A 27,950-nucleotide genomic window follows, 5' to 3' on the forward strand; every position below is an offset into this window, starting at 1 on the left:
AATGAAAATAATCTGGAGGCATATTTACAGGGCTAGTACAATTTTTAAGCCCCTCTTAACTTGTCTCTCAGCTTCATCATTTGTTTTGCTTTCTGATTTTGACTAATGGACCATTATAGATAGAAGTGAACTAATCTCAGTATGAAACCCATTTAACACTCTACAGCGGATAACACCCCCTCAGTAACCAGACATCCCCATAACTCACCCTGCTGGGCTAGTCATGACCTTGCTCATCTGAGTGCTACTGCGTATGTTCCCCTCTTAGGCCCTCAGGAGTCCTGCAGCATTTCCAATTCAAGTGGACGAAGGGGAGTAATGATTTTGTTTATTTAAAAAACTGAAGTGTAAATAGATACCATCACCACGTTTATCAATACTTGTCTTTTGGAAGTAATTCTTTGAAAGTAACCCTCTGACCATGGAAACCAAAGAAGCACCGTTCTCCCCTTGCCCCAGTCTCCACACAGTTCCCTGTCACATCACCCTATTTACAGTTATCACTGCATTTATAACCACCTGTTATTTTTTTATTTCCTTTCAGGCTTATTGGTTGATTGTCTGTCTCCCTCCGTCGAGGTGTAGAATCTAGGAAGTAGGACCGCTAGTCTAGTTGGTGTCATAGCGCCCCATCCTAGAACAACAGTATGTGTTCATTTGATCATTGACTGTGGACCCCTGGGCAACTCACTGGGGAATGTTAGTGTGGTTGAATGTCATTCTTGGCGCTTCATTCTTTACCTAGTCCCTTATCTGAAAACTTAGTGCAAACCCTCAGTGACCATATGGAGGTTAGAATCATTCAATGTATGATTCCCTTGCCACATTCTTTTTCAAAAAGTACCAGAAGAATATTAATTTTACTGTGAAATCCCATCCCTTTGTATCTTAGAGGCAGAGTCATGTGCAGGCTGAGTTTCCTCCACAGACCATCTGCTGATGCCCAAGGCCCTTCTTCCTTTATTTATGACTAAAGCTTTAGCAACACCCTTAGGCTTGTGCTAATTTATTACTAAAAACTAAGATGTGAAAGTCTCCTACATGATTAGAGTTTCCTACATTTCTGATAATTAGGAAAAATGTTGAATGTTGTCAGCTCTCTACCCTTTTCCAACCTTTCTTTCTCAGGGACCAGAGAGCAGAAAGGAGAGAAATGAGAGAGAGCGCCGGTTTCTGGAAATGAGGTCTTGCAAGAAAGCAGAGGAAAAAAGGAGCTCTAGGAAGGAAGAGCATGGAGAAGCGTACCTGCCCACCCTGTCTGAAAAAGCGCACAAATAACCCTTTGCTTCTACACCACGACTACTGACGCTGCTGTGTTTTTTGAGCCCCAATTCACCAGACCCAGGAACGGTACCTGTGAGAGGGTCTGCAGATGCTGAGTGACTCAGGTGGGTGGTTGATTCAGCTGCTCCCCAAGACAGCTTGCATCATACCCCACCTGCTTTTCAGAGTATGATCTACTCTGTTGCCCTTTTAGGGGATTAAAAAGAATAAAAGATATTTTAATAGAATAAAGTTATTCTTGAAAATGTAAAGAGAGATATTTAAAGAGCCACCCACACATCTTCACCAACCCTTCTTGCACATCAGCCTCACAAATAATCTTAAATAAAAGTCATTGGTGTGACTCGAACTCCTTACTAGAAGTGATTATATAAGTATGTCTAATGGCCATCATTTAATGAGAACTGGTAATTAAAGGTGCCAGGTACCATGAGGAGATTTTGAATGCATGACCTGAAATAGTCCTCACCACTCCCAAGGTGAGGCGTTGTCTTTTCACTTGCTGGCAAAGGAAACAGGAGTTTAGGAAAGTTCCGTCTCTCACTGCTGAGGTGGTAATCAGAGTTAGGGCCAGAGCTCAGCTCATTCTGACTCATGTTCCTAACCTGAGGCAGGACATCCTTTCCCCTTTGGCAGTGGGTCCTGACTTAGTCTGTGTATGATTTGCTTATAAATGGACAGATGCGAATGAGAAAAACAGGACTTGGAAGTGGGTTATAGTTTTGATGATGAGAACTTTTAAGACTTACTCTCTTAGCAACTTTCAAATATGCTATACAGTATTGTTGACTACCGTCACCTTGCTGTACATTACATCCCATGACTTATTTGAAACATGTGGAGTGCTTCACACGGCTCTGCATGTCACCCTTACACGGGGGCTGTGCTGAGCTTCTCTGTCTGCAGAGAAGTTCCAATTTTACTGTATATGCTGTTGAAGCAGGCACTTTTTATTCTTTTTCCAGCTTTATTGAAGTATAATTGATGAATAAATTTGTGTATATTTAAATTGTTCAGCATGGTGATCGACGTGTATGTATATGACATCCTTTGTGAAACCATCACCACGGTCAGGTTAATTAAACACATTGAGCCCATATTCTATTTTTCTCCCTAGAAGAAGAGACAGTTGAAATCTCCCTATTTATTCTTTTTTTTTAAATTAAAAAAAATAATTTTAACTGGAGGATAGTTGCTTAACAATGTTGTGTTGGTTTCTGCCGTATAACAATGTGGATCAGCCATAAGTGTATATTGGATATATATATATATATGTCCCCTTCTCTTGGACCTCCCTCCCCTCCCCAGGCCACCCCCCGGGGTTGTCACAGAACACTGGATTTGTGCTCCCTGTGTCGTAGAGCAACTTCCCACTGGCTCTCTATTTTACATATGGTAATGTATATGTTTCAGGGCCACCCTCTCAAATTCGTCCCACCCTTTTTTTCCACTGCTGTGTCCACAAGCCTGTTCTCTACATCTGGGTCTCTATTCCTGCCCCCTATTTATTCTCTATCTCTGTCTTGGATCTTTACCCGCCCACGGGAAGCAAAAATCTCTATTTTGTAAAGATGATCTCCCAGAACTATATCACAACTGATTGCTTGTGTAAGAACAAACTAACTTTGGCATAGTTAGTAAAAAAGAAAGAAAAAGAGAAGAGGAAAACAGTGAAATAAAAGTAAAATGTTGATGATCATTAACTCGCATTCTTTCAATTCATACAACTTGTACCGTCACCATTTTGGGTTGATACTTTCATGTAGCCTCTCAGTGATGCTTTTTCACACAAGTAAAAGATGACTTCACTCTATTACCTGGTGTGTTTGCCTCCAAGGGGGAGAATGGGACCTGACCTGTCTTCGAGGTTTGTGTTCTGCTGTAGTTGTGGGGAAAATACTGGTTTCCCCCCCTTCGCTTGGGTACTTTTCAGTCTTGCTGACCAAATTGCAGATGGGGGGATGGTCTACGCATCTGCTGTGGCCCCAAAATAAAGGTCTGGGAAGAAGTGGCCCACCCGTGGGAAGGAGAGATACCTGGAGTTCTCGGGGCGCGTTGACTGGCTGGCTGAGAGAGTAGCCACCCTCCACTCCTGCCAGGATACGTGTGAAGGTTCTTCCCCTTCGAGGATGATGGTACCTGGGAAAATTGGAATTAGGAATTTTATTCTATATTTTATCAAATTGGAGGAAAGTCCATTTTCAGCACACTTTCAGGACCATTGTACATGGAAGAGGGGGGACTCTCTGAATATGACTTTGCCTATTTATTGCCTTTTTAAAATTTGTTTCAAAATAAAACAATACTTGTCATAATAAAAATACAAAAGAAAAAGAATAAAAATTAAAAATTCTTATTATACTTAATCAGAGATATACTTTATTTTCTGTCTTTTCAGAATATTATCTATGTGTATAGACACACACACACACACACACACACACCCCTTATTTCCAAACATGAACTCATTTCAGTTAACAATATATCATAACATCTTTTAAAATCAATAAAATAGTTGAGTACATAATTTTAATGGTTATTTCAAAGGAAATATGCTTAGAAGGTGCTCAAGTCTGTTCTATCTTAGAAAGTTTCCCTCATAACATATCAGTAGGTACCACTTTAATAGCCAGTAGTTACCACCCTGGCCTTTCCTGGTAGCTCAGATGGTAAAAAAATCTGCCTGTAATACAGGTGACCCAGGTTTGATCCCTGGGTCAGAAGATCCCCTGGAGAAGGGAATGGCTACCCACTCCAATATTCTTGCGTGGAGAATTCCAAGGACAGAGGAGCCTGGTGGGCTACAGTCCATGGGGTTGCAAAGAGTCAGACATGGCTGAGTGACTAACACTTGTTTCCCCCTGATACCTTAGCTATCTTTCCTTTCACAGAAAACTTCCTGAAGACTACCTGTTACATTTCTCCCTAGATTTTCAGTCTGTGGCAATGTGACTTTTACCCTTACCTTCTTTGGAAGCTGTTCTCTTTGAAGTCACTCTTGTCCCCTTTACTGTCAAATTGTATGAAAACATTGCTCTACTTCCTTAGCTTGACTATCTGGCAGCTTCTGACATTGCTGACCATTCTCTCCCTTCTGAAGTCCTCTCTTTGGCTGTTATGATCTATATTCTTCTCTGGTTCCTTGGACTTCACTGATCATTCTTGGTTAGTCTTTGTTGAGGAATCCTTAACCCTTAAATGTTGGCTTTCCTCCAGGCTTTGTCTACGCATGTGTTCTAGGCATGTGTCTGACTCCCCTTATTCTCTTTGGGCAATCTCAAACATCCCATGGGGTCAGCTACCTATGTGGTGTGTTATTCACTCAGTCATGTCCGATCGACCCCATGGTCTGCAGCCCGCCAGGCTCCTCTGTCCGTGGAATTCTCCATGCAAGGATACTGGTGGGTTGCGATTCCCTTCTCCAGGGGATCTTCCCCACCCAGGGATTGGACTCAGGTCTCCAGCCTTGAGGGAGATTCTTTACCATCTGAGCCACCAGGGAGGCCCCAAATAGTCCCTAAATCTCTTCCTGTGATGCAGACCTTTCTCTTGAGCACTGCACCCACACACACAACTGGACCTTAGACATATATCTAGTTGCAGTTTTCATAGGCATTGCAAACTGATTTTGTAATTAATTTTATGGTCATACCACAAGGCTGGTGGGATTTTAGTTCCCAGACCCAGGATTGAACCTGGGCTCTCAGCAGTGAAATCATGACTGGACTGCCAGGAAATTCCCTCAAACTCACTTTTAAAAAGTAAATTATTATTTCCTGCCCCTGTCTTTCCCTCCTCTTACATTCCCTATCTCAGTAAATGGTTAGTATCATTTACCAGTTGTCAACTAAGAACTTGGTTCAGTTTGAAACCATCTTGTACTCTTTTGCTCTCCATTCCAGTAATCATCGACTTCTGCCTATTTTGCCTCTAAATTTAATCACTGGGGACCTACTAAATTCCATTCTCACTGCCACCACATCACTTCAGGCCCCTTGATTGCAACAAAGATAATATATCTTGCCTTGATTCCAACAAAATGACGTCTTTCCTGACCAGGGATCAAACCTGGCCCCCCTGCATTGAGAGCACAGAGTTTTAGCCACTGCACCACCAAAAAAGTCCCTCCCCTATTTTAACGTGGATACTAAAAATATTTAAATTTACCTCTCTCTTTCATTTCTTTGGGGCAGTACTGATCTTTACTCTAACTGATTCTCAAGCCTCTTTTTGTATTACTTGAATTTTATTTTTTAAATTCTAGGGAGTTTAAAAAGAGTCAGAATTTAATTAATCCATGTGCTAGCTGGCCTAATAGTAGTTATAACATTTTAAAGTTTATTATACTTGATTCCTTCTTTCCTCCTTCCCTCCCTTCTTTCCTTCCATCCTTCTCTCTCCAAATGAAAATACCTCTGTCTGATCATATTCTCTTCTGTGCTGTAGTATAACTCATGTGGGTTTTAGCATGTAGTGGCTTACTTACAAGTCTGTCTTCCCATCTAGACTGTGAACTCTGAGTTCACAGGAGCCATATCTTAATCATCTTTGCATTCCCAGAGCCTCATAGGTCCCTATCTCATAGTACTGAGGCTATATTGTCTGAGAATGTGACTCTGAACAGAGTTCTATAACTTGAATGAATTCTGCCTATTTTAGGCAAGAAACTGTCATATATTACTCTCTTGAAATGAAAAGTTGCGTTTGTAGATGATATTCTCCCCTCCATGGAAATGCTTTCACTGATAAAAACAGCACCTGTCACACTTTCAAATGATGCAGAAGCATATGAAATAGGAAGTGGCTCTTCTCCGGAAAGCACCAGTGTCGAAAATGAAATGAACACAGCTGAGCATCACTGTGAGGGCATACTGGTTACTCTCCTCTAGGGGGCAGACCTGAGCTGAGCTTTGGACGGTAACGCTGGACACAGAGAAACCTCCCTGCTGGGCAGTGACAGAATCACTCCCATAGCTTTCAGACAGACAGGAAAGAACTGCAGCATTTCTTATCAAAACTGTTGGAGGTTGGACTAATCTAATTAAACAATGGATGATTTTTATGACTTATTAATGTATTTAAAGGTACACATGAGGGGGAATGATGAACTGGTTTTCTCCATGGGGCACAAGAAGAGGAAGAAGGCATAGAATACTTGTGCAGATGGTTTACGTTTACACAATGGGAGATTTTAAACTAGCAAAGGGAGGGATTATAAATGCTAATTTTCTTTGGAGTTTTTAACTTTCTATTGTAACCTGGGATTATATAACTCTGTTTTGACTGAAATCCTGCTAACTTTGGAGCCAGTTATAGAACTGATGGAGCACAGTTCAGCCCCATCTGATTGTGGAGATGTGAGGGGAAACAATGGTGAATGGTGCAGCCTCTGTGAACAAGGGTATGGGATTTCCTCAAAAAATTAAAAATAAAGCTACCATATAATCCAGCAATTCCACTTCTGGGTATTGATATGAAGGAAACAAAACAGTAGCTCAAAAACACATATGCACTCCCATGTTCATTGCAGCGTAACTTACAACAGCTGAAACATGGAAACAATCTAAGTCTCTATTGATGCATGAATAGATAAAGATGTGGTATATATATATGAAATCTTGCCATTCACGACAACTTGGATGGACTTTGAGGGCATTAGGCTAAGTGAAATAAGTCAAATCAGTTCAGTTCAGTTCAGTTGCTCAGTCGTGTCCGACTCTTTGCGACCCCATGAATCACAGAACGCCAGGCCTCCCTGTCCATCACCAACTCCCGGAGTTTACTCAAACTCATGTCCATCGAATTGGTGATGCCATCCAGCCATCTCATCCTCTGGTGTCCCCTTCTCCTCCTGCCCCCAATCCCTCCCAGCATCAGAGTCTTTTCCAATGAGTCAACTCTTTGCATGAGGTAACCAAAGTATTGGAGTTTCAGCTTCAGCATCAGTCCTTCCAATGAACACCCAGGACTGATCTCCTTTAGGGTGGACTGGTTGGATCTCCTTGCAGTCCAAGGGACTCTCAAGAGTCTTCTCCAACACTACAGTTCAAAAGCATCAATTTTTCGGCACTCAGCTTTCTTCACAGTCCAACTTTCACATCCATACATGACCACTGGAAAAACCATAGCCTTGACTAGACGGACCTTTGTTGGCAAAGTAATGCCTCTGCTTTTTAATATGCTGTCTAGGTTGGTCATAACTTTGCTTCCAAGGAGTAAGTGTCTTTAATTTCATGGCTGCAATCACCATCTGCAGTGATTTTGGAGCCCCAAAAAATAAAGTTAGAGAATGACAAATACTGTATGATTTCACTTACATATGGAATCTTAAAAAACAAGCTGGGATGGGGTATGTGGGGAGAATGGGGGCAGGACATATGTACAAAATGGGTGAACATAGTCAAAAGGTGCAAAGTTCCAGCTATAAAAAAAAATTAGTCATGGGGTGTAATGTACAGCATGGTGCCTATAGTTAACAACATTTTAAAACATATTTGAAAGTTGCTTAAAGAGTAGATCTTAAAGTTCTTATCACAAGGAAAACAAATTTTGTAAGTATGTCTGCTGGTGGTTGTTAATGACATCGTAGTGATCTTTTCACAATAAATAAAAATATCAAATCATTATGTTGTACACCTAAAACCAATATAATGTTACATGTCAATAGTACCTCAACCCCTTCCCCCAAAGCCAAAAACAAACAAACAGAAAGATTGGTGTTTGCCTGAGGTTGGAAGTAGTGTGAGTAGTCAGTGGGTGAAATGGGTGAAGAGAGTCAAAAGGTACAAACTTCCAGGTATAAAATAAGTCCTGGGGATGTAACGTACAGCATGGTGACTATAGCTAACAATTCTATATTGTATAAATGAAAGTTGCTAAGAGAGTAATCTTAAAAACTGTCATCACAAGAAAAAATTTGTAACTGTGTGTGGTAGTGGATATTAATTAGACATAGTGATCATTTTGCACTATATACAGATATATACAGATATAGAATCATTGTCCACCTGAAATGAGTATTCTGTTATAGGTCAATTTTATCTAGATTAAAAAAACAAGCAAACAAACAAAAATCAACAGTGAACTGTGAAGCTCCTTAATTTTAGCCAGCCTCTTCGCCTCAGCTTGTGCACACGTGTGTGCCCAGAAACTCTTGAGTGATTTACACCACAGAGCATAGCCGCACCTCGCCTTGGCTCATGATCTCTAAGTCTCTCCCTTTTTACTAATTGCCAGGATTTGCTTGTTCATTCAATGAAAAGTTTTTGTTGTTGTTATTTTACTTCCTGCTCTGTGTTAGGTATACAACGGTGAGCAAAGCAGATAAAAACCTCTTTCAGGAGCTCACACTGCAGTGAGGAAGATAAACAGTAAATGAAAGTCTACACATCACTTCCTCAGAGATAACTAATTAAAAAAAAAAAAAAAAAGATTGTGTCACTCTCTAGCTTGAAGCCCTTAGCAAGCTCCTCATTCCTTACAGAATTAAAACTTCCCAGCATGGCATCAAACACCCCATGGAGCTGGTTTTCAAACTTTGATGACCAAGATATTATTTTAAACTCTTCTTACCTCCTTCCCTTTCTTCTCCTCCCTCCTCACTGTTCTGTGTCCTATACATCTTTGTTCACAGCAGATGATTTTGTTCAGTTCAGTTGCTCAGTCGTGTCTGACTCTTTGTGACCCCATGGACTGCAACACACCAGGCTTCTCTGTCCATCACCATCTCCCAGAGTTCACTCAAACTCATGTCCATTGAGTCGGTGATGCCATCCAACCGTCTCATCCTCTGTTGTCCCCCTCTCCTCCTGCCTTCAATCTTTCCCAGCATCAGGATCTTTTCTAATAAGTCAGTTCTTCGCACCAAGTGGCCAAAGTTTTGGAGCTTCAGCTTCAACAACAGTCTTTCCAATGAATATTGAGGGTTGATTTCCTTTAGGATTGACCAGTTTGATCTCCCTGCTGTCCACGGGCCTCTCAAGAGCGATTTCATTGCAATTGCTATAGGTGATTTCATTGCTATTGTGTAAATCACCTTCAGGTGTTTTGGTAGAGAGATAAATGCAAACAAATTAAGTCTTCATAATGATTACTATGTCTCTTCGTTTGGATTTTCTATTTGCAATGGGCGCTGGTTAGGCACTCAGAAGGGGTAATAATAATGTACTTGCCATGAACCATTTTAACCTGAGCAAGGAGCCAGTGAAGGACTTTCCCAGGACTCTCTTATCTCTGAAATATAAATAAATCTGTCACCTGTAACTAGAAACTGTGTATGTAAAGATTGTTCATTATGTTCTTATAAACAAGTGGCTTTTTATAAGGACAAGTGTGTTACATGTGATAGCTATTAAGAGTAAATCCTAAGAGCTCTCATCACAAAGAGAAATGTTTTTGCCTTTTTCCCCCCATTTCTTTTTATTGTATCTATATGAGGGGATGCATGTTAACTAAACTTGTTGGGTAATCATTTCGCAAAATATGTAAGTCAAACTTTAGGCTGTGTACCTGAAACTCAGACAGTGATGTATGTCATTTATATCTGAACAAAACTGGGGCAGGGAGGGGTCATCTGACTCAAGACTGTCTCATCCACATTCCTACTTGAGGCAACAGCTCCCTGTGCAATGGGTCTGCCAGGTACCTCCCAGGCTTCCTGCATGCCTCTGGTCCTCCCTCCCTTCCTTCTTTCTCCCTTCTTCCCTTCCTTTATTTATTTTTTTTATCTTTCTAACTTCTTTTATTTTATGTGTAGTTGATACATGGTACTGTGTGTTCAGGGCTTCCCTGGTAGCTCAGACGGTAAAGCGTCTGCCTGCAATGCGTGAGACCCGGGTTCGATCCCTGGGTCGGAAGATCCCCTGCAGAAGGAAACGGCGACCCACTCCAGTATTCACGCCTGGAAAATCCCGTGGACCGAGGAGCCTGGTCGGCTACAGTCCATGGGGGTCACAAAGAGTCGGACACGACTGAGCAACTTCACTTCACTTCATTGTGTTTCAGATATACAGCATAGTGACCAGTATTTTATTCAGATTCTTTTCCCTACTACAAAACATTGAATATAGTTCCTGGTGCTATACCGTAAATCCTTGTTGCTTTTCTATTTGTTGTATGCATGAGTGCTAAGTCACTTCAGTCGTGTCTGACTCTTTGTGACCCCATGGACTGTAGCCCATCAGGCGTTTCTGTCCATGGGATTCTCTAGGCAAGAACACTGGAGTGGGTTGTCATGCTCTTCTTTGGGGATCTTCCTGACTCAGGAAATGAATCTGGGCCTCCTATGTCTCCTGCATTGGCAGGTGGGTTCTTTACCACTAGCGCCACCTGGGAAGCCCATTTGATGTATAATAGTTTGTATCTGTTAATCCTTTACCCCTAATTTTTGTATATATATTTATTTGTATTATTTTTAGTTCCACATATAAGTGATATCACGTAATATTTATCTTTCTCTGACATTTCACTAAAAATAATATTCTCTGAATCCATCCACATTGCTACAAATAGCGGTATTTAATTTTTATGGCTGAGTAATATTCCATTGCATATACACATATGTATTGAATCCTTTCATGGATCATAGTCTTTTTGTGGGGAAGAGGCTTCTTTAACTCAATGAAGCTATGAGCCATGCCAGGCAGGGCCACGCAATATAGACAGATCATAGTGAAGAATTCTGATAAAATGTGGTCCACTGGAGGAGGGAATGGCAAACCACTCCAGTGTTCTTGCTGTGAGAATCCCATGAACAGTATGAAAAGGCAAAAAGGTGTGACACTGGAAGATGAGCCAGCCAGGTCAAAAAGTGTCCAGTACGCTACTGGGGAAAAGTGGAGGGCAATTACTAATAGCTTCAGAAAGAATGAAGTGTCTGGGCCAAAGTGGAAATGATGTGCGGTTGTGGATGTGTCTGGTAGTGAAAGTAAAGTCTGTTACTGTAAAGAATAATAACGTATAGGAACCTGGGATGCTAGGTCATGAATGAAGGTAAATTGGATTTGCTCAAACAGGAGATGGCAAGCGTGAACATCAATATCTTAGGAATCAATGAAATAAAATGGATGAGAATGGGCAAATTTAATTCAGATGACCATTATATCTACTATTGTGGACAAGAATCCCTCAGAAGAAATGGAGTAGCCCTCATAGTCAACAAGAGTCCAAAATACAGTACTTGGGTGCAACCTCAAAAAAACGATAGAGTGAGCTCAGTTCATTTTCAAGGCAAAGCCTTCAACATCACAGTAATCTAAGTCTATGCCCCAACCACTGATGCTGAAGAAACTAAAGTTGATCAGTTTTATGAAGACCTACAACACCTTCTAGAACTAACACCAAAAAAGATGTCCTTTTCATCATAGGGGATTGGAATGCAAAAGTAGGAAGTCAAAAGATAGCTGGAATAACAGATGACCATTGGAGTACTCTATTTGGTCTTGGAGTACACAATGATGCAGGGCAAAGGTTAACAGAATTTTGCCAAGAGAACACATCAATCATAGCAAACACACTCTTCCAACAACACAAGAGACAACTCTACATGTGGACGTCACCAGTCAGTCAATACTGAAATCAGATTGATTATGTTCTTTTCAGTCAAAGATGGAGAAGCACAGGTCAGCAAAAAACAGGACCTGGAGCTGGCTGTGGCTCAGATCATGAACTCCTTATTGCAAAATTCAGACTTGAATTGAAGAAAGTAGGGAAATCCACTAGGCCATTCAGGTGTGACTAAATCAAATCCCTTATGATTATCCAGTGAAGGTGATGAATAGATTCAGGGGGTTAGATCTGGTAGACGGAGTGCCAGAAGAACTATAGATGGAGGTTCATAACATCGTACAGGAGGCTGTGACCAAAACCATCCCAAAGAAAAGGAAATGCAAGAACCCAAAATGGTTGTCTGAGGAGGCCTTACAAACAGCTGAGGAAAGAAGAGAAGTAAAAGGCAAGGGAGAAAGAGAGAGATACCCAACTAAATGCACACTTACAGAGAACAGCAAGGAGCAATAAGAAGGCCTTCTTAAATGAACATTGCAAAACAATAGAGGAAAACAATCGAATGGGAAAAACTAGAGATTTCTTCAAGAAAATTGGAGCTATTAAGGGAGTATTTCATGTAAGGATGTGCATGATAAAGGACAGGAACAGTAAGGACCCAGCAGAAGCAGAAGAGATTAAGAAGAGGTGGCAAGAATACACAGAACTATATATATGAAAAAAAGGTCATAATGATCTGTACAACCACGATGGTGTGGTCACTCACCTAGAACCAGACATCTTGGAGTGTGCAGTCGAGTGGGCCTTAGGAAGCATTACTTTGAACAAAGCTAGTGGAAGTGACAAAATTCCAGCTGAGTTATTTCAAATCCTAAAAGATGATGCTCTTAAAGTTCTGCACTCAATATGTCAACAAATTTGGAAAACTCAGCAGTGGCCACAGGTCTGGAAAAGGTCAGATTTCATTCCAATCCCAAAGAAAGGCAATTCCAAAGGATGTTCCAACTACCATTCAATTGTGCTCATTTCACATGCTAGCAAAGTAATGCTCAAAATCCTTCAAGCTAGGCTTCAGCAGTATGTGAACTAAGAACTTTCAGATGTACAAGCTGTGTTTAGAAAAGGCAGAGGAACCGAAGATCAAATTGCCAACATTCATTGGATCATGGAGAAAGCAAGGGGGTTCCAGAAAAACATCTACTTCTGTTTCATTAACTATACTGAATCCTTTGTGGAGAAGGACATAAAGTAAGACATGTTCCTGGAAACATTAGAGAAAAGCCAATAATTGGGATGAAACTCTAGAATCAGATCACTTACTGGTGAGATGTCAGCAAGGATTCCATTGCTGTGGAAAAGGAGCAGGATCTCTGGCATGTTCTCACATAACATTACTTAGAGTCTCCTCTTTCATGCAACAAGATGAGGTATAAGTGGAAGAGGAAACAGAATATGCAATAGGGCCAGCACTTGAACAGTATTAGGAGAAGAGACGGCATATGTTAATTGCCTCAAAAACCTTGAAGAGAATGACAGGCTCAGTTCAGACAACTAGAAATTCAGTCCAAGCTATAAAAACCGAGGGCCTCAACAGCAGTGTTCATAGAGACCCCCATCACTTGCAAGGATCAAAAGATGGTGATAAAACTCAAACCCCAAATCTGACTGAAAACTGCAGAGCTGCAAAGTAGGCTTGATGTGTCTTTTATGGTGAAGTCAGAGCCTTGACCAAGAAGTGGGTCTCAGACCTGCAGTGAAGGTATTTGAGTGGATATGTCCCAGAATTTGGACCTCCCTGATTTCTTTTTCTAAACCCTTAGAGTTGGCAGAAGCAGTTGCCTTTTCTTTGTTAGAGTAAAATCGCCTCTCTTCGCCTGAAACCATGAAAGACTCCCCAAGGTGGCTGCTTCACAGAATGATCAGACTTCTCAGTATTTGCACCACTATACCTCACTGGCTGTACACCAACAGCCTAGGAGAGAAATACACTTTTGTCACCAAGATGAAATACCTTGCCTCTCCCCAAAATTGGGGGGCCCAGCTAATATTAACCAACAGGAACCAGGAGAATATGTGTCAACTTTGGAGTAGATGGGTATTGGTCAGATAGGGAAAGTTTATTGACATGGGAACTTATGTGACTCAGAATTTAATGACCTGGCAAGGATACCTGGAGCCTGTCTTAGAAGCCACTAGGCATGACTCTTCAAAGCCTGGGCATGATAAAGGTAACAAAATAGAACTGCCTTGGCAGAGCACTGCAGAAGGCACCAGAGGGCCCCAAAACTTGAGAATATTAAAGTGGTTTTATTAAGTGGTCTTGTTTTATAAGTGGTCTCATTTTATAAGACCAGAGAACACATCCATTATCATGTTATCCAAGAGGAGGCAGAGGATACTCTATTCATTAAGATAATGAGAAATGCACTAGTAAGGGAGTGGGTCTTGGAGAAGTGGTGGCCATCCACTGTAGGCTGGGGCTGATGGTAGGAGATACTGCCTTAGTGCTGGGCTCCCTGAAAGCAATGATAAGCTTTAAGAATATGAGTGTGCAGGAATTCCCTGGTGGTCCAGTGGTTAAGAATCCACCTGACAGAGCTGCAGACATGGGTTTGATCCCTGACCTGGGAAGATTCCGCATGCTGAGGCTCAGCGAAGCCCATGCGCCACTACTACTGAACCCAGGCACCCTGGAGCCTGGGCTCCACAAGAGAGAAGCGCGTGTTCTGTAACTTATTACTTTCATTCTCCCAGAGAAGCAACGAGAAATCCAAGTTTAAAACTTTCCCCCTCCAATGTGAGATGGGGCCAGATCCTATCCAACACACAGTTGAACTTTCTTGGGATCCAAACAACCAAAAGCCTAGCTACTGTCTGATTTGAAACTGGCAAAGTGGGACAAATAGTGTTGAGTAAGACCAAGCTGAGTAAGTTTTGGGTATGTGTTAGATGTCCTATTTTTCCCGCTGTGATCTCTACCCTGTCTCTTTTTGCTGTTCTCATGAGCCTTCTCTTCATTAGGGAGAGAAAAATAGTGCCTGCTGCCACAAAATGCATAGACCTCATTTCCTTTTCTTTGCTAACATTTTAATTTAGTTTAGTTTTGTGGTCATCTCTATTGAGAATTGGAATATTTCCTGCCATGTCAATAAACAAAGATGTCTCAGTCTTCAGTGATTCCAGCCCTCCAGGATACTCAGGAAGGAGAAGAATCCCTGTGATCAGCAGCCATCAGACTGCAGCCACTCCCTATGGTGAGCCCCGAGGAACTCAGAATGTGAAAAACACAATATATTGGCCCTAGATAGCTGAGATGCACATGAAAGGAATGCTTTCAGTGAGCCCTGACTCTTGCATCTTCTCATATATAGAAAAGTGCTAAATTCCTTAACTTGAGATATCTGATTTTCTTTAATTCACAAAAATTCTTTTACCTGCCCTTTGTTGCAAGCTTTTGTATAGCCTGACTCCTCCCCCTGCCTCCTCAGAACAGTTCTTTCAGGGTCACTTGAGATGCTGTCTCCTGGGCTTGAAGTCCTAAAAACTCCCACCAAATAAAACAACTCTCAACTTTTAGGTTGTTACTGTTTCTCAAGTTGACAGTTATGGTGACCATGAAGGGGCCAGAGTAGATTTCTCCCCTCCACCTGAGCTGTGGGAAAACCTGGAGCCTTGGTATCAGCAGAGGCCCTTCATGCCTATCTGCCTGCTCAGGGCGTCCAGACGGATTTGAAAGAGTCTCTCCTGGTTCTCAGGTCTCCCGTTTTGGTTGATGAGCCTAAGATTTACTTGGTGGGAAAAGAGGTTATCCTTGAAACTTGGTTCCAAGAAGAGGTATCTGGGTTGTTCAGTTTAGTCACTGAGCGGGTTATCCTCAGTTGTAGGACTAGGAAGATTTTGCTCAGTTTAGGTACTGAGTGGGTACCCTCAGTGTAAAAAGGCACTGGGAAGATTTTCCTTGAGTAGGTGATCCTCAGTGTGCAAGGCACTGTGAAGTCTCAGTTTGGACACTGAGTGGTTGTTAGCCTCAATTTAGAGACTGGGAAGACTTTACTCAGTTAAACACTGACCAAGGTGGGACCAAGTTATTAGGGAGCAAACTGGCCCGTGGTGTTTTCTTGAATTGGTTGCCTTAGTAGAGTGTGTCAAAATAAAACAGAAATCTTATGAGTGGTTTTGAGCTCTGAAGAAGGGACTCTATCCTCCTCACCAGCAACAGCTTCCTCGGGCGACTGAGAAACTTTAAGGAAATTCAAGGTAGAGGCAAGACCTCACGCTGTGAGGCTGTCCCTAAAGGGAAACCCACTCATGTAATTAACAAAGCGCTCAACCATGGACATGCACAATATTTGGCCATTCCATGATCTGAGCACCTGGGGAAGTCTTATACTCCACTGGGAGACCTAAGACAGATAGGAGGGGGCTAAAACAACTCTGGAGCAAAACCATAGAAGTTAAGCTCCAAAACAGCACACACTGGCCCATCACATGATTGTCACTAGCAATTTTATCTTGGAACATTGACTTCAAAATGGGAAATAAAGTTTTCAAAATAAAAGAAAAAGGAACAACAGATTGCCAACACCCAAGCTGGGTTAATGTATGTACAAAACCTGTAAGTATTCACTTAATTGGAAATTAAAAATTGAGGGGCTCTTTCATTGCGTATGTAGTTAAATTACATTAAGATTATGAGCTAGCTTAGTAAAAATGTCTTTTCAGACTTCAAATAGAGGAGTTCTAGGCAAACACTTGCAGTTCTCTATATCTTTGAGATGTAAATGTTCTATCTGATCTTCTTGGGTTGTTCTGTATTTTGCTCATTTGCATTTTTTGAAAATGTGGCTTTTGCCATACTATTTTTGAGAGTAAACATTCCAAATTTAGATTGTGTCCTCCTCCACTTTCTTAGGGCTTCCCTAGAGGCTTAGATGGTAAAGAATCCACCTGCAATGTGGGAGACCTGGGTTCGATACCTGAGTTGGGAAGATCCCCAGGAGAAGGGCATAGCAACCCACTTCAGTATCCTTGCCTGGAGAACCCCCACAGACAGAGGAGCCTGGTGGGCTACAGTCCATGGGGTCGCAAAGAATTGGACACGACTGAGTGACTCAGCACAGCACAGCACAGGGGGTCCCTTTTGGCCCATTTAATTTCTTATGTAGTGTGCTAATATCAAATCTCATTTTAATCACATAAATGTCCATTTTAATTTTCCCATTTTAAATAACTATCCAAAGATTTCTTTATTCATTGAGAAAATTCCTTAAAAAATTTTCCTTGTTGGAAATAATACCTAGACTTTCCTTACAAATTTTTTCTGTTAACTTTTAATTATTATAATGTTATTATTAGCATCTGTAAGACCCATTGAGCTGAAGCAAAGACCACAAATGAAGCTCCTTAAGCCAGTTTTTCGTTTTTTTACTCAGGTTTCTGTCCATGGGATTCTCCAGTTTTCTCCAGAGGTTCCTAAGCAACTGGCAATTATTACTGGCTTAAATAAAAGTTAACGCTTACAAACCAAAGAATTCTAAGTTCAAATGAAATTAAGTTAATTGAATTTCAGGTTCATGTGAACTGTGAAATTGTCAATATTAAATTAGTACCTGGTAAGCTATGGTTTTTCCAGTAGTCATGTATGGATGTGAGAGTTGGACCATAAAGAAGGCTGAGCACCAAAGAATTGATGGTTTCAAATTGTGGTGCTGGAGAAGACTCTTGAGAGTCCCTTGGGCTGCAAGGAGATCAAACCAGTCAATCTTAAAGGAAATCAATCATGAATATTCATTGGAAGGACTGATGTTGAAGCTGAAGCTCCAATACTTTGGCCACCTGATGTGAGGAACTGACTCATTGGAAAAGACGGTGATGCTGGGAAAGATTGAAGGCAGGAGGAGAAGGGGACGACAGAGGATGAGATGATTGGATGGCATCACTGACTTGATGGACATGAGTTTCAAGCTCCGGGAGATGGTGAAGGACAGGAAAGCCTGGTATGCTGCCATCCACGGGGTTACAAAGAGTCAGATTGAGTGAGCAACTGAACTGAATTGATGTTTAAGTTTATTGATCTAATTAATATAGACATGTCTTGAGTCATCAACATTAAATATAATATTAAGCAAAATGCTTTCATTACATTTAATATAGCCTAAATAAGATTTTACATCTGTTGCAAATTTGTCAGCAAGGAAAGTAACTTGATGTGAAGAAATTTTTGAGGGAAAAAAGTGAAAATGAGTTAAGAGATTTGGGTAAATGTTTAGATATAATTATGTGTTTTAGGAGCTCTCCAGATATTCTACAACTTAAAAAGTTTAAATTGTGCTAGAATAAATTAAGTGAATGCGACGGAAAGTTTTGTGAAAAGTGGATCTTGAAAAAAGAATTTTGTGCTCATTTCTGTATTTTTATTTATTCTTCATACTTCCCTTTATTGAAAGGACAAATCTTAGTTTTCTTAAAGTTTGTTACTTTTCTTATTGACAAATTTGTAACAAATAGAATAAGGTCTTATTTGACCTCTAGTAAACCTAAGTACAACAGGAATATTACTTCTTCAGTTGGTAAGTTGTGTCCAACTCTTTGCAACTCCATGAACTGCAGCACGCCAGGCTTCCCTGTCCATCATGACCTCCCTGAGTTTGCTCCAACGCAAGTTCATTGAGTCAGTGATGCCACCTAAAAATGTCATCCTCTGTTGTCCCCTTCTCCTCTTGCCTTCAGTCTTTCCCAACATCAAGGTCTTTTTCAATGAGTCAGCTCTTCACATCATTTGGCCAAAGTATTGGAGCTTCAGCTTCATCATCAGGCCTTCCAATGAATATTCAGGGTTCATTTCCTTTAGGATTGACTGGTTTGATCTCCTTGCTGTCCAAAGGACTCTCAAGAGTCGTCTCCAGCACCACAATTTGAAAGTATCAGTTCTTCGGCGCTCAGCCTTCTTTAGTCGTCCAGCTCTCACATCCATACATGACTACTGGAAAAACCATAGCTTTGGCTATACAAATCTTTGTCGGCAAAATGATGTTTCCTCTTTTTTTTTTTATACACTGTCAAGGTTTTTCATAGCTTTCCTTCCAAAGAGCAAGTGTCTTTTAATTTCATGGCTGTGGTTACCATCCACAATGATTTTGGAGCCCAGGAAAATAAAATCTGCCACTGCTTCCACTTTCCCCCTTCTATTTGCCGTGAGGTGATGGGACTGGATGCCATGCTCTTAATTTTTTTAATGTTGAATTTTAAGCCAGCCTTTTCACTCTCCTCTTTCACCCTCATCAAGAAGTTCTTTAGTTCTTCACTTTCTGTCTTTCGAGTGGTATCATCTGCATATCTGAGGTTCTTGATATTTCTCCTGGCAATAAAGCTTTTTTTCTTTTAAATTTGAAGTGCAGTTGATTTACAATGTTGTGTTGATCTGTGGTGTACAGCAAAGTGATTCAGTTTTTTATATATATATATATATATACACACAACTATACAGTAGGATCTTGTTGTTTATTTATTTTAGATATAGTGCTTTGTATCCACTAATCCAAAACTCCTAATTTAACCCTCCTTTCCCTTTTCCTTTGGTATCTATGTTTGTTTTTTATTTCTCTGAGACTGTTTCTGTTTTGTAAATAAGTTCATTTGTGCCATATTTTGGATTATACATATAAGTAATATCATATGGTACTTGTCTCTTTCTGATTTATTTCATTTATTTGTCTATTTATTTTTCTTTTAGGCTTACCTTAAGAGCCAGTTTCTTTCTTTCTTTCTTTCTTTTTTTAAGCACCCAAGAGAAAACACACATCATAGAAACCTGTTCTGAACAAAACTGTTTTCTACCAACAATTTCCTTTGGCAGTCCCAAAGGACAGTGGTAGAAAGGAGTTCCAGGCATATATGTGTCTATAAAGTCAATATCTAAAGAGACAAAAACTGGGTAGAGACCTTCAATAAGACTGTTCTCATAACTGCTTAAGTCAGGAATACATCACTTTTCATACTTCAAGCACATAACACACATCTGATCATGACTATGCATGCTTGTCATCTAATATCTCTTTATGTTTCAGTTCAGTTCAGTCACTCAGTCATGTCCGACTCTTTGTGACCCCATTGACTGCAGCACACCAGGCATCCCTGTCCATCACCATCTCCCAGAGCTTGCTCAAACTCACATCCATTGAGTCGGTGATGCCATCCAACCATCTCATCGTCTGCCGTCCCCTTCTCCTCCCACCTTCAATCTTCCCCAGCATTGGTCTCTTCAAATGAGTCAGTTCTTCATATTAGGTGGCCACAGTATTGGAACTTCAGCTTCAGCTTCAGTCCTTCCAATGAACACCCAGGACTGATCTCCTTTAGGATGGACTGGTTGGATCTCCTTGCAGTCTCCTGCAGTCTTCTTGCAGTCCCTTGCAGGGACTCTCAAGAGTCTTCTCCAACACCACAGTTCAAAGGCATCAATTCTTCTGTGCTCAGCTTTCTTTATAGTCCAACTCTCACATTCATATACAACTACTGGAAAAACCATAGATTTGACTAGACAGACCTTGGTTGGCAAAGTAATGTCTCTGCTTTTTAATATGCTCTCTGGGTTGGTCATAGCTTTTCTTCCAAGGAGCAAGCATCTTTTAATTTTATGGCTGCAGTCACCATCTGCAGTGATTTTGGAGCCCTCGAAAATAAAGTCTGTCACTGTTTCCATTGTTTCCCCATCTATTTGCCATGAAGTGATGGGACCAGATGCCATTATCTTAGTTTTCTGAATGTTGAGTTTTAAGTCAACTTTTTCACTCTCCTCTTTCACTTTCATAAAGAGGCTCTTTAGTTCTTCGCTTTCTGCCATAAGGGTGGTGTCATTTGCATATCAGGTTACTGATATTTCTCCCAGCAATCTTGATTCCAGTTTGTGCTCCATCCAGCCTAACATTTTGAATGATGTATTCTGCATATAAGTTAAATAAGCAGGGTGACAATATACAGCATCAACGTATGCCTTTCCTGATTTGGAACCAGTCTATTGTTCCATGTACAGATGTAACTGTTGTTTCTTGATCTGCATACAGACTTGTCAGGAGGCAGGTAAGGTGGTCTGGTACTCCCATTGCTCTAAGAATTTTCCACAGTTTATTGTGATCCACACAATCAAAGGATTTGATGTAGTCAATAAAGGCTTTGGCATAGTCAAAAAAGCAGAAGTAGATGTTTTGCTGGAACTCTCTTGCTTTTTCTATGATTTTTTATGCTTAAATGTTATCAATAAAGCATTCTTATAGGCAGAATTCTGCCAATGCAGGAGACCTAAGAGAAGCGGGTTCAGTACTTGGGTTGGGAAGATCCCATGGAGAAGGAAATGGCAACCCACTGCAGTATTCTTGCCTTGAGAATTCCATGGACAGAGCAGCCTGGCAGGCTACATACTAATGACACAATGTCACCACGTTGTACTTCAAAATTCCTCACTTTCCAATGATTCAAAAGCACCACATCTGACGACTGGCTCCCCCCATGATTCAAAGAAGGCTGCAGCCATACTCCTTCCACTCTTGCCAGGCAGGCAACTCGATCCAAGAAAGTAGCTGCCTCAGGTACCGCCACAAAGAAGCCTTTGCAAAAGGCCTTGAAGTACCTTCTCAGCCAGCCTTGGGACTGCGCCATGCCCTTTCTCCCGCTCTTCCTTGGTGAGAAAGGGTAAGTGGTTATTTTGTTTGTGCTCTCGCCCAATTTGGCTAAAACCCCACTGCGCGGCTCAGCCCAAGGGACCTCCCCGCCAGTCCCGCCCTCCACCAGCAGCCTTATTTCCTTTAGTGTGATAATCTCTAGGTCCACATGTTGCTGCAAATGGCATTATTTCATTTTTTATGGCTGAGTAGTATTCCATTGCATATATACACCGTATCTTCTTTATCCATTCATTTGTTGAGGGACGTTTCGGTTGATTGCATGTCTGAGCTATTGTAAATAATGCTGCTGTGAACACTAGGAGGCATGTATCTGTTCAAATGATAGTTTTCTCTGTATAATGCCCAGGACTGGGATTGCAGGATCTTGTGGTAATTCTGTTTTAATTTTTCAAGGAACTGCCATACCATTCTCCACAGTGGCTGCACCAATTTAAATTCCCATCAACAATATAGGAGAGTTCCCTTTTCACTACATCCTCTCCAGCTTTTCTTGTTTCTAGACTTTTTAATGATGGACATTCTGATCAGTATGAGGTGGTACTTCACTGTGTTTTTGATTGGTATTTCTCTAATAATTAGTGATGTCATGCATGCTTTCCTGTGCCCATTGGCCATCTGTATGTCTTCTTTGGAGAAATGTCTATTTAGTCTCAGGGGGCAGAAAGCTTTTGAATCTCCAGTGGAACCCATGTTTGTGGAAGTCCAGTTCAGGATTTTGTCAGATGGCAGGAATTACTCTTCTCTCCAAGTGATACCAGCGTGGAGTGACGCTTCATAGGGACACTGAGCTTTCAGGCACTCTACCCAGGATGGATGGTGCCCAGGAGCATTTATTAACACTGTAGTTTCCAGGCAGGTTGTTCAACAACCAGAAGAGAAATGCTTTATCTTCAGGGCCAGCTTCATGTTTATGCAACTTGTATAGTTGTACCGTGTCCAGTTTTAGATGGGAGAGCCTCAGTCTTATTTTAATGCTCTGCGGTTACTGTTGTCAACATCCCAACAATTTATAAACAAGGGGCCCACATTTTCATTTTTGTTCTTGGACATACAAATCTTGACGCTGGTTCTGCTTCTATGCATCCAAGGTCACGCAAGTGTAACAAGAGTGAGGAAAAAAAATCAAGAACCTCTGTTGTCACCTTCCTCCGAGTTTATGTATCCAGATACGCACCTAATGAAACTGCTACCCATTCCTTGATCTCTGTTGTTGTTGTTCAGTCACTAAGTCGTGTCTGACTCTTTGTGACCCTGTGGATGATAGCACGCCAGGCCTCCCTGTCCCTCGCTATTTCCTGTAGTTTGCCCAAGTTCATGTCCATTGAGTCGGTGATGCCATCCAACCATCTCATCCTCTACTGCCCTCTTCTCCTCTTGTCCTCAATCTTCCCCAGCATCAGAATCTTTCCCAGTGAGTTGACTTTTTGCATCAGGTGGGCAAAGTATTGGAGCTTGAGCTTCAGCATCAGTCCTTCCAATGAGTATTCAGGGTTGATCTCCTTTAGAATTAACTAATTTGATCTCCTTGCTGTCCAAGGGACTCTCAAGAGTCTTCTCCAGGACCACACTTCAAAAGCCTTAATTCTTTAGCCCTCAGCCTTCTTTATGGTCCAAGTCTCACATCTGTACATGACTACTGGAAATACCATAGATTTGACTATACAGACCTTTATCAGCCAAGTAATGTCTTTGCTTTTTAATATGCTGTCTATGTTTGTCATAGCTTTTCTTCCAAGGAGCAAGCGTCTTCTAATTTCATGGCTGTAGTCATCATCCACAGTGATTTTGAAGCCCGAGAAGAGAAAATCTGTCACTACTTTCATTTTTTCCTTCCCTTGATCTTAACTGATAACATATTTGACCTTTAAGAGGAAGTTTTCAGAGGTCTCTTTTCCCCTTTTAGAACTATTTCCGTACTGATTCGGGAACTCTAGTTAGTAGAATGATTTCGGTCTTGGCAACATCGTTTGAAAAGATGAATTTTCTACATCTTCTTGGTTTACTTTGTTTTATGGCATTTATCTAGAACAACCTCAATTTCATGGGTGCATTTTACACACAGTTTGGTGTGTCTTATTTTTTAAGCAAGATCTAAGAAATATTCTTATTGGCTACTGGGTCCAAATACCAAAACCAGCAGCAATGATTGTGAATATTCTTTCCTGAGTTTGCTTAATCTTCATAGGCTGTGCACAGGTGAGGGGTGTACTCTGTGGCTTTTGTCTGTTCCCCTTGGGTGGAATGGGTGTGAGTAGCCTGGCTTAGTGGACTGGCCCAGGAGAGAGAAGCAGGGTCATGGGTGGGCCTTATCTGCATGGAAGCCTCCACTTTTCCTGTGCTTACACACTGGCCACCTAAGCTGGACGACTGAGCAGCTTCATAGAAAAGATTAGTCAGGAGGCAGCCTTGGTGAGAGTGGGCATGAAAGGCTGTCAGTCCGTCTCAGGACCTGGGGAAGGACCTGCTGACCGTGGCCGGGGCGTGCCTCCCTGATTGCAGGACAGTGTCTTCTGCTGAGCAGAGAGCGTGCATAGTGGAGTGACACTCGGTCTGGCTCATCTGATGACATTAATTACAGGGTGTTATGGGCCAGGCGTCTGTAGGTTGGGTGGAGGTGGAGGCCACTGGCAATGTATGCCATGCCCAGGGAGAAATGTGTGAGTGGGAGGAAGAAAAAGGATTTCTCTGGAGCTGTTCCAAGGCTGGTGCTGGTGAAAGATGCTTGTCTTTCTCGAGCATTAGAGCAGCATCTGCCAGGATTGTCAGCTACTAAGAAGCACGTCTCCGTACTCATGAGCTATGGGGAATGCGGGCAAAGGTAAGAGTGTGGTATATTTTAATATTGTTTCTTCCTACTCATTGGGTTTGGTGTGCACCTGGATGTGTATATGTGTATAAAACTGACTGAAAGGTGGCAGGTTACAGTCTATTGAATTTTTTTATTCTGTTGGCAAATTGTCGGCATTAACTGAAACTTGAAGGCTTTGTTTTAACTTCTTATTCCTTAACTCTTCTGCCTCCAATCTAAGGTATTACTCAGACCATGGATGATGCATGATTAGAAGGGAGAACTGGTTTGAAATGGTCAAAAGTAGTTCACCATTTCTAGAGAAGTCTTTAGTGTGAAAGAGCAAGAACTTTTCATTCACACTGACCTAGGTTGACTCTTCTGTGTATGTGTGACATTGTGCAAATAACTTAATCTTCCTGAACTTTCAGAGTGGTATGGATTTAATGAAATAATGCCAGCAAAGAGCCTAGTGTGGCAGCTGTCTCCTGGTAGAAACTCAGCAACGGTTACCTCTAGTTTATCAACTCTTTCTCTAGCTCCGCTTCCCTAGCACTGGAGTCATGTCCTGCCAGTCTCAACTCCGTTAGTGGTGTTTCTACAGCCTACTTATTGTAGGTTGTGGCTGATTAAGACAAAGTTAAGACTAGTCTAATTTAATGATTATATGGACGTTTCATTTCATTTTATGTTAGAATCTAGCATCGTAGTTAGATAGGCAGAGTAAATGTGGGAAGGAATGTGTCTCAAATGTTGAATTCTACTTCACTTGGTTTGTAGCATTTTTCCCCTCTGAGATCTTTCAGAATGTGGCAACTAAAGCATAGGTTCTGCTGTCCACTCTTTCCATTTATCCATCATCCAGCCAGCCAGCCCGTCAGCCATCCATCCATCCATTTATTTATCCATCCATCTGTCCACTCATCCATCTATCCATTCATCCATTTATCAATCCAACATTTGTGTACTGAATCCGTGTATGCCAAGCACAGTTCTAAGAGCCAGAGATTAAGTGAAGAAAAACAGGGAAAAAAATCCTGCATTCCTGAAGCATTTATTCCAGTGAGCCATTGTGCAATCAACCAAATAAATCAGCAAAGTCCGTAGTGTGTTAGGTGGGGAATTATTACGGGGAAAGTAAAGCAAGAAAAGGGGATGGGGTTTGAGGCACTCTGCAGTTTTTCAATAGGGTGATCAGGGAAGGCCTCCCTGAGAAAGTTTTTGAGCAAAGGCTAAGGAGGAGAAAAGGGGAAGAGCATTTCAAGCAGGAGAAGCAGCAAGTGCAAAGGCTGGAAGGTGGAGCCAAGCCTGGTGTGCAAGGAGAAACAGGGAGGCTGGTGTGGCTGATGGAGGGCAAGACGAGAGAAGGCTGGGAAAGTGACAAGGGCTAAATCACTTGGGGCTACGAAGGTTCTTATGAAATCTTGGGTGCAACTTACACTTCAGTAGAGTAACACCGGCTCCTCTGTTGAGAACAATGTGAAGGGCAGAGGTGGAAGCAGAGTCTACTTCGACCATTGTAATAACACAGACCTGTATAAAGGTGGTTACAGGGAAGGGGTGAAGAGTAGACAGCCCCAGGGAATATTTTGGAGATAGAGCCAACAGGATTTTCTAGTGGGTTAGATGTGAGTAGTGAGAGAAAGAGAGGAGTGAAGGATGACTCTACGTTTTAGGGAGGGGGTGAGTAACCAGAAAGATGAAGTTGTCATTGAGTGGGAAAAACTGGAGCAGATCTCGTCCAGGATGTTAGGAGATCTGTTCTGGATGGTTTGGGATTTGAGGTGTAAGTCAGACATCTGAGTGGAGATACTGAGTGGGAAGCTGGATATGGGAGTCAAGAGCTAAGCAGTGAAGGCTGGTCTCAAGATACAAACCTAGGAGTTGTGGACATGTGATGTAGTAATTAAAGCTGTGAAGCAGAATGAGATCCCCCAGTGCTGAGGGCAGGTAGAAAACAGTTCTAAAAACTGAGCCAGAGGACCTGCTAATTTTAAGGACCTGTGAGATAAGAGAAAGCAGGAAAGAAGGAGGAACGAGAGAGGAGGAAAAACAGGGGCAGAATATTTATTTTCCAGTGGAAGGCCCTGATCCACTCTGTGAATTTCTGCTAGTGGTGCAAGTAAGCTGAGGACAGAAATGGCTGTTGAATGCAGCCAGTTGGGATTCCGGTGACCTTGACAAGGGAGCTAGAATCAGGTAGGTCCAGTAAAGAAGAGACAGGTTGAAGTAGGGAGAAATGAAGTTAGTGACCATTAAATTGCTCCCAATCTTCCTCAATCCCAATCCAGAGGAACCAAGCCCTCCAACTTCCCATTTTTCTGATTCATCTTAATCTTATTTTGCCAATTCCATTAATTGTTGTAAGCAATCCTCAATTCTTTTGGAATGGGCTGCCAAGCCAGCAGGATGGGGTGCTCCTCCAAACAGGGAGCCTTTCTTGGCGTACAGAGCTTGTGGTCTCTTCCTTTCACATCTGATGGTAAAAATGTGACTACCTGCCTGATCCCGAGGCTGCGGGGCTGGGGGACAGGCACGGTTGTGCAGCAAGTGGAATCTTTCTAGACCAGGGATTGAACCTGTGTCTCTGCATTGGCAGAGACAATTGGTGTCTTTGGTGGATTCCACCAGGGAAACCCTTTTGCCTACTTTTAAACTGGCTGTTTGTTTTGTTTTCCTTTCTTTTTTATTGAGATAAAATTGACAGATTACATTGTATTAGTTTTAGGTATACAAGATAATAATTTGATATATGTACTGGGTTGACCAAAAAGTTTGTTTTTTTTTCATAAGTTTGGCTTTTTTCATAAGCTGTTCTAAGTGAACAGTTTTGTCCATCCCATATCTACTGAGAAATGATTACCACAAAAAACTTAGATAACATCCATCATCACACACAGGTACATACTTTTTTTGTGTGAGATGCGAACTTTTAACCCCATTCTCCAAGCAACTTTCAAATACACACTATAGTATTATTAACTACAGTTACCATGCAGAATATTACATTCCTAGGTTTTATTTATCTTATGACTGGATAGCTGTACCTTTTGACCACCTTTCTTCATTTTACCCCTCCTCTTCCACTAGCCTGTGGCAATCACCAGCCTGTTCTCTATCTATGAGTTTATGGTTTTTTAGATTCCATGTATAATTAAGGTTACATATATTCTCATGGAGCAGTATTTGTGTTTATGTCTGACTTAGCATAATGCCCTCATGGTCCATCCATGTTATTGCAAATGGCAGGATTTCCTTCCTTTTTATAGTTGAATAATATTCCATTGTATGTATGTGTGTGTGTGTGTGATATGTGTATCACATCTTTATCCATTTATTTGTCAGTTGACACTTATATCAATTGACACTTATATAGTTTCCATGTCTTTGCTACAATAAATAATACTTCAGGGAACATGGGGGTACATATGTCTTTTTGAGATAGTGATTTTTGTTTCTCTTGTGTAAATACTCAGAAGTGGAATTGCTATATCACATGGTATTTTTGCTTTATTTATTCATTCATTCATTCATTTATTAATTTCTTGCTGCACTGGGTCTTCATGGCAGTGTGCGGGCTTTCTATAGTTGCAGCAAGCGGGAGCCTCTCTTCTCATTGCTGGGGCTTATCTTGTTGCTCAGCATGGGAAGTAGGGTGTGTGGGCTTCAGTAGTTGTGGCTCATGGGCTCTAGAG

At 41.5% G+C, this 27,950-nt stretch overlaps 1 protein-coding gene and 1 non-coding gene across 5 annotated transcripts in view; one reads left to right on the top strand and one right to left on the bottom strand.

The window, feature by feature from the left end:
- The window catches only part of LNP1 (leukemia NUP98 fusion partner 1), a 41,742-nt gene extending 38,196 nt beyond the window's left edge, over positions 1 to 3,546 (top strand). For all 4 annotated transcript variants that reach the window (XM_061133981.1, XM_061133979.1, XM_061133980.1 and 1 more), the window contains one exon: positions 1,129 to 3,546. In XM_061133981.1, the coding sequence (XP_060989964.1) occupies positions 1,129 to 1,278 (150 nt within the window). In that variant the 3' untranslated portion in view covers positions 1,279 to 3,546. The remainder of the gene's footprint in view (positions 1 to 1,128) is intronic.
- LOC133050263 (U6 spliceosomal RNA) lies at positions 2,116 to 2,227 on the bottom strand. Its single transcript, XR_009691578.1, has one exon. It is a non-coding gene; the product is annotated as a U6 spliceosomal RNA (small nuclear RNA).
- Positions 3,547 to 27,950: the final 24,404 nt, after the last annotated feature.

This window comes from Dama dama, chromosome 31 (genome assembly GCF_033118175.1).
Source record: "Dama dama isolate Ldn47 chromosome 31, ASM3311817v1, whole genome shotgun sequence".
In the NCBI taxonomy this organism is placed as follows: domain Eukaryota; kingdom Metazoa; phylum Chordata; class Mammalia; order Artiodactyla; family Cervidae; genus Dama; species Dama dama.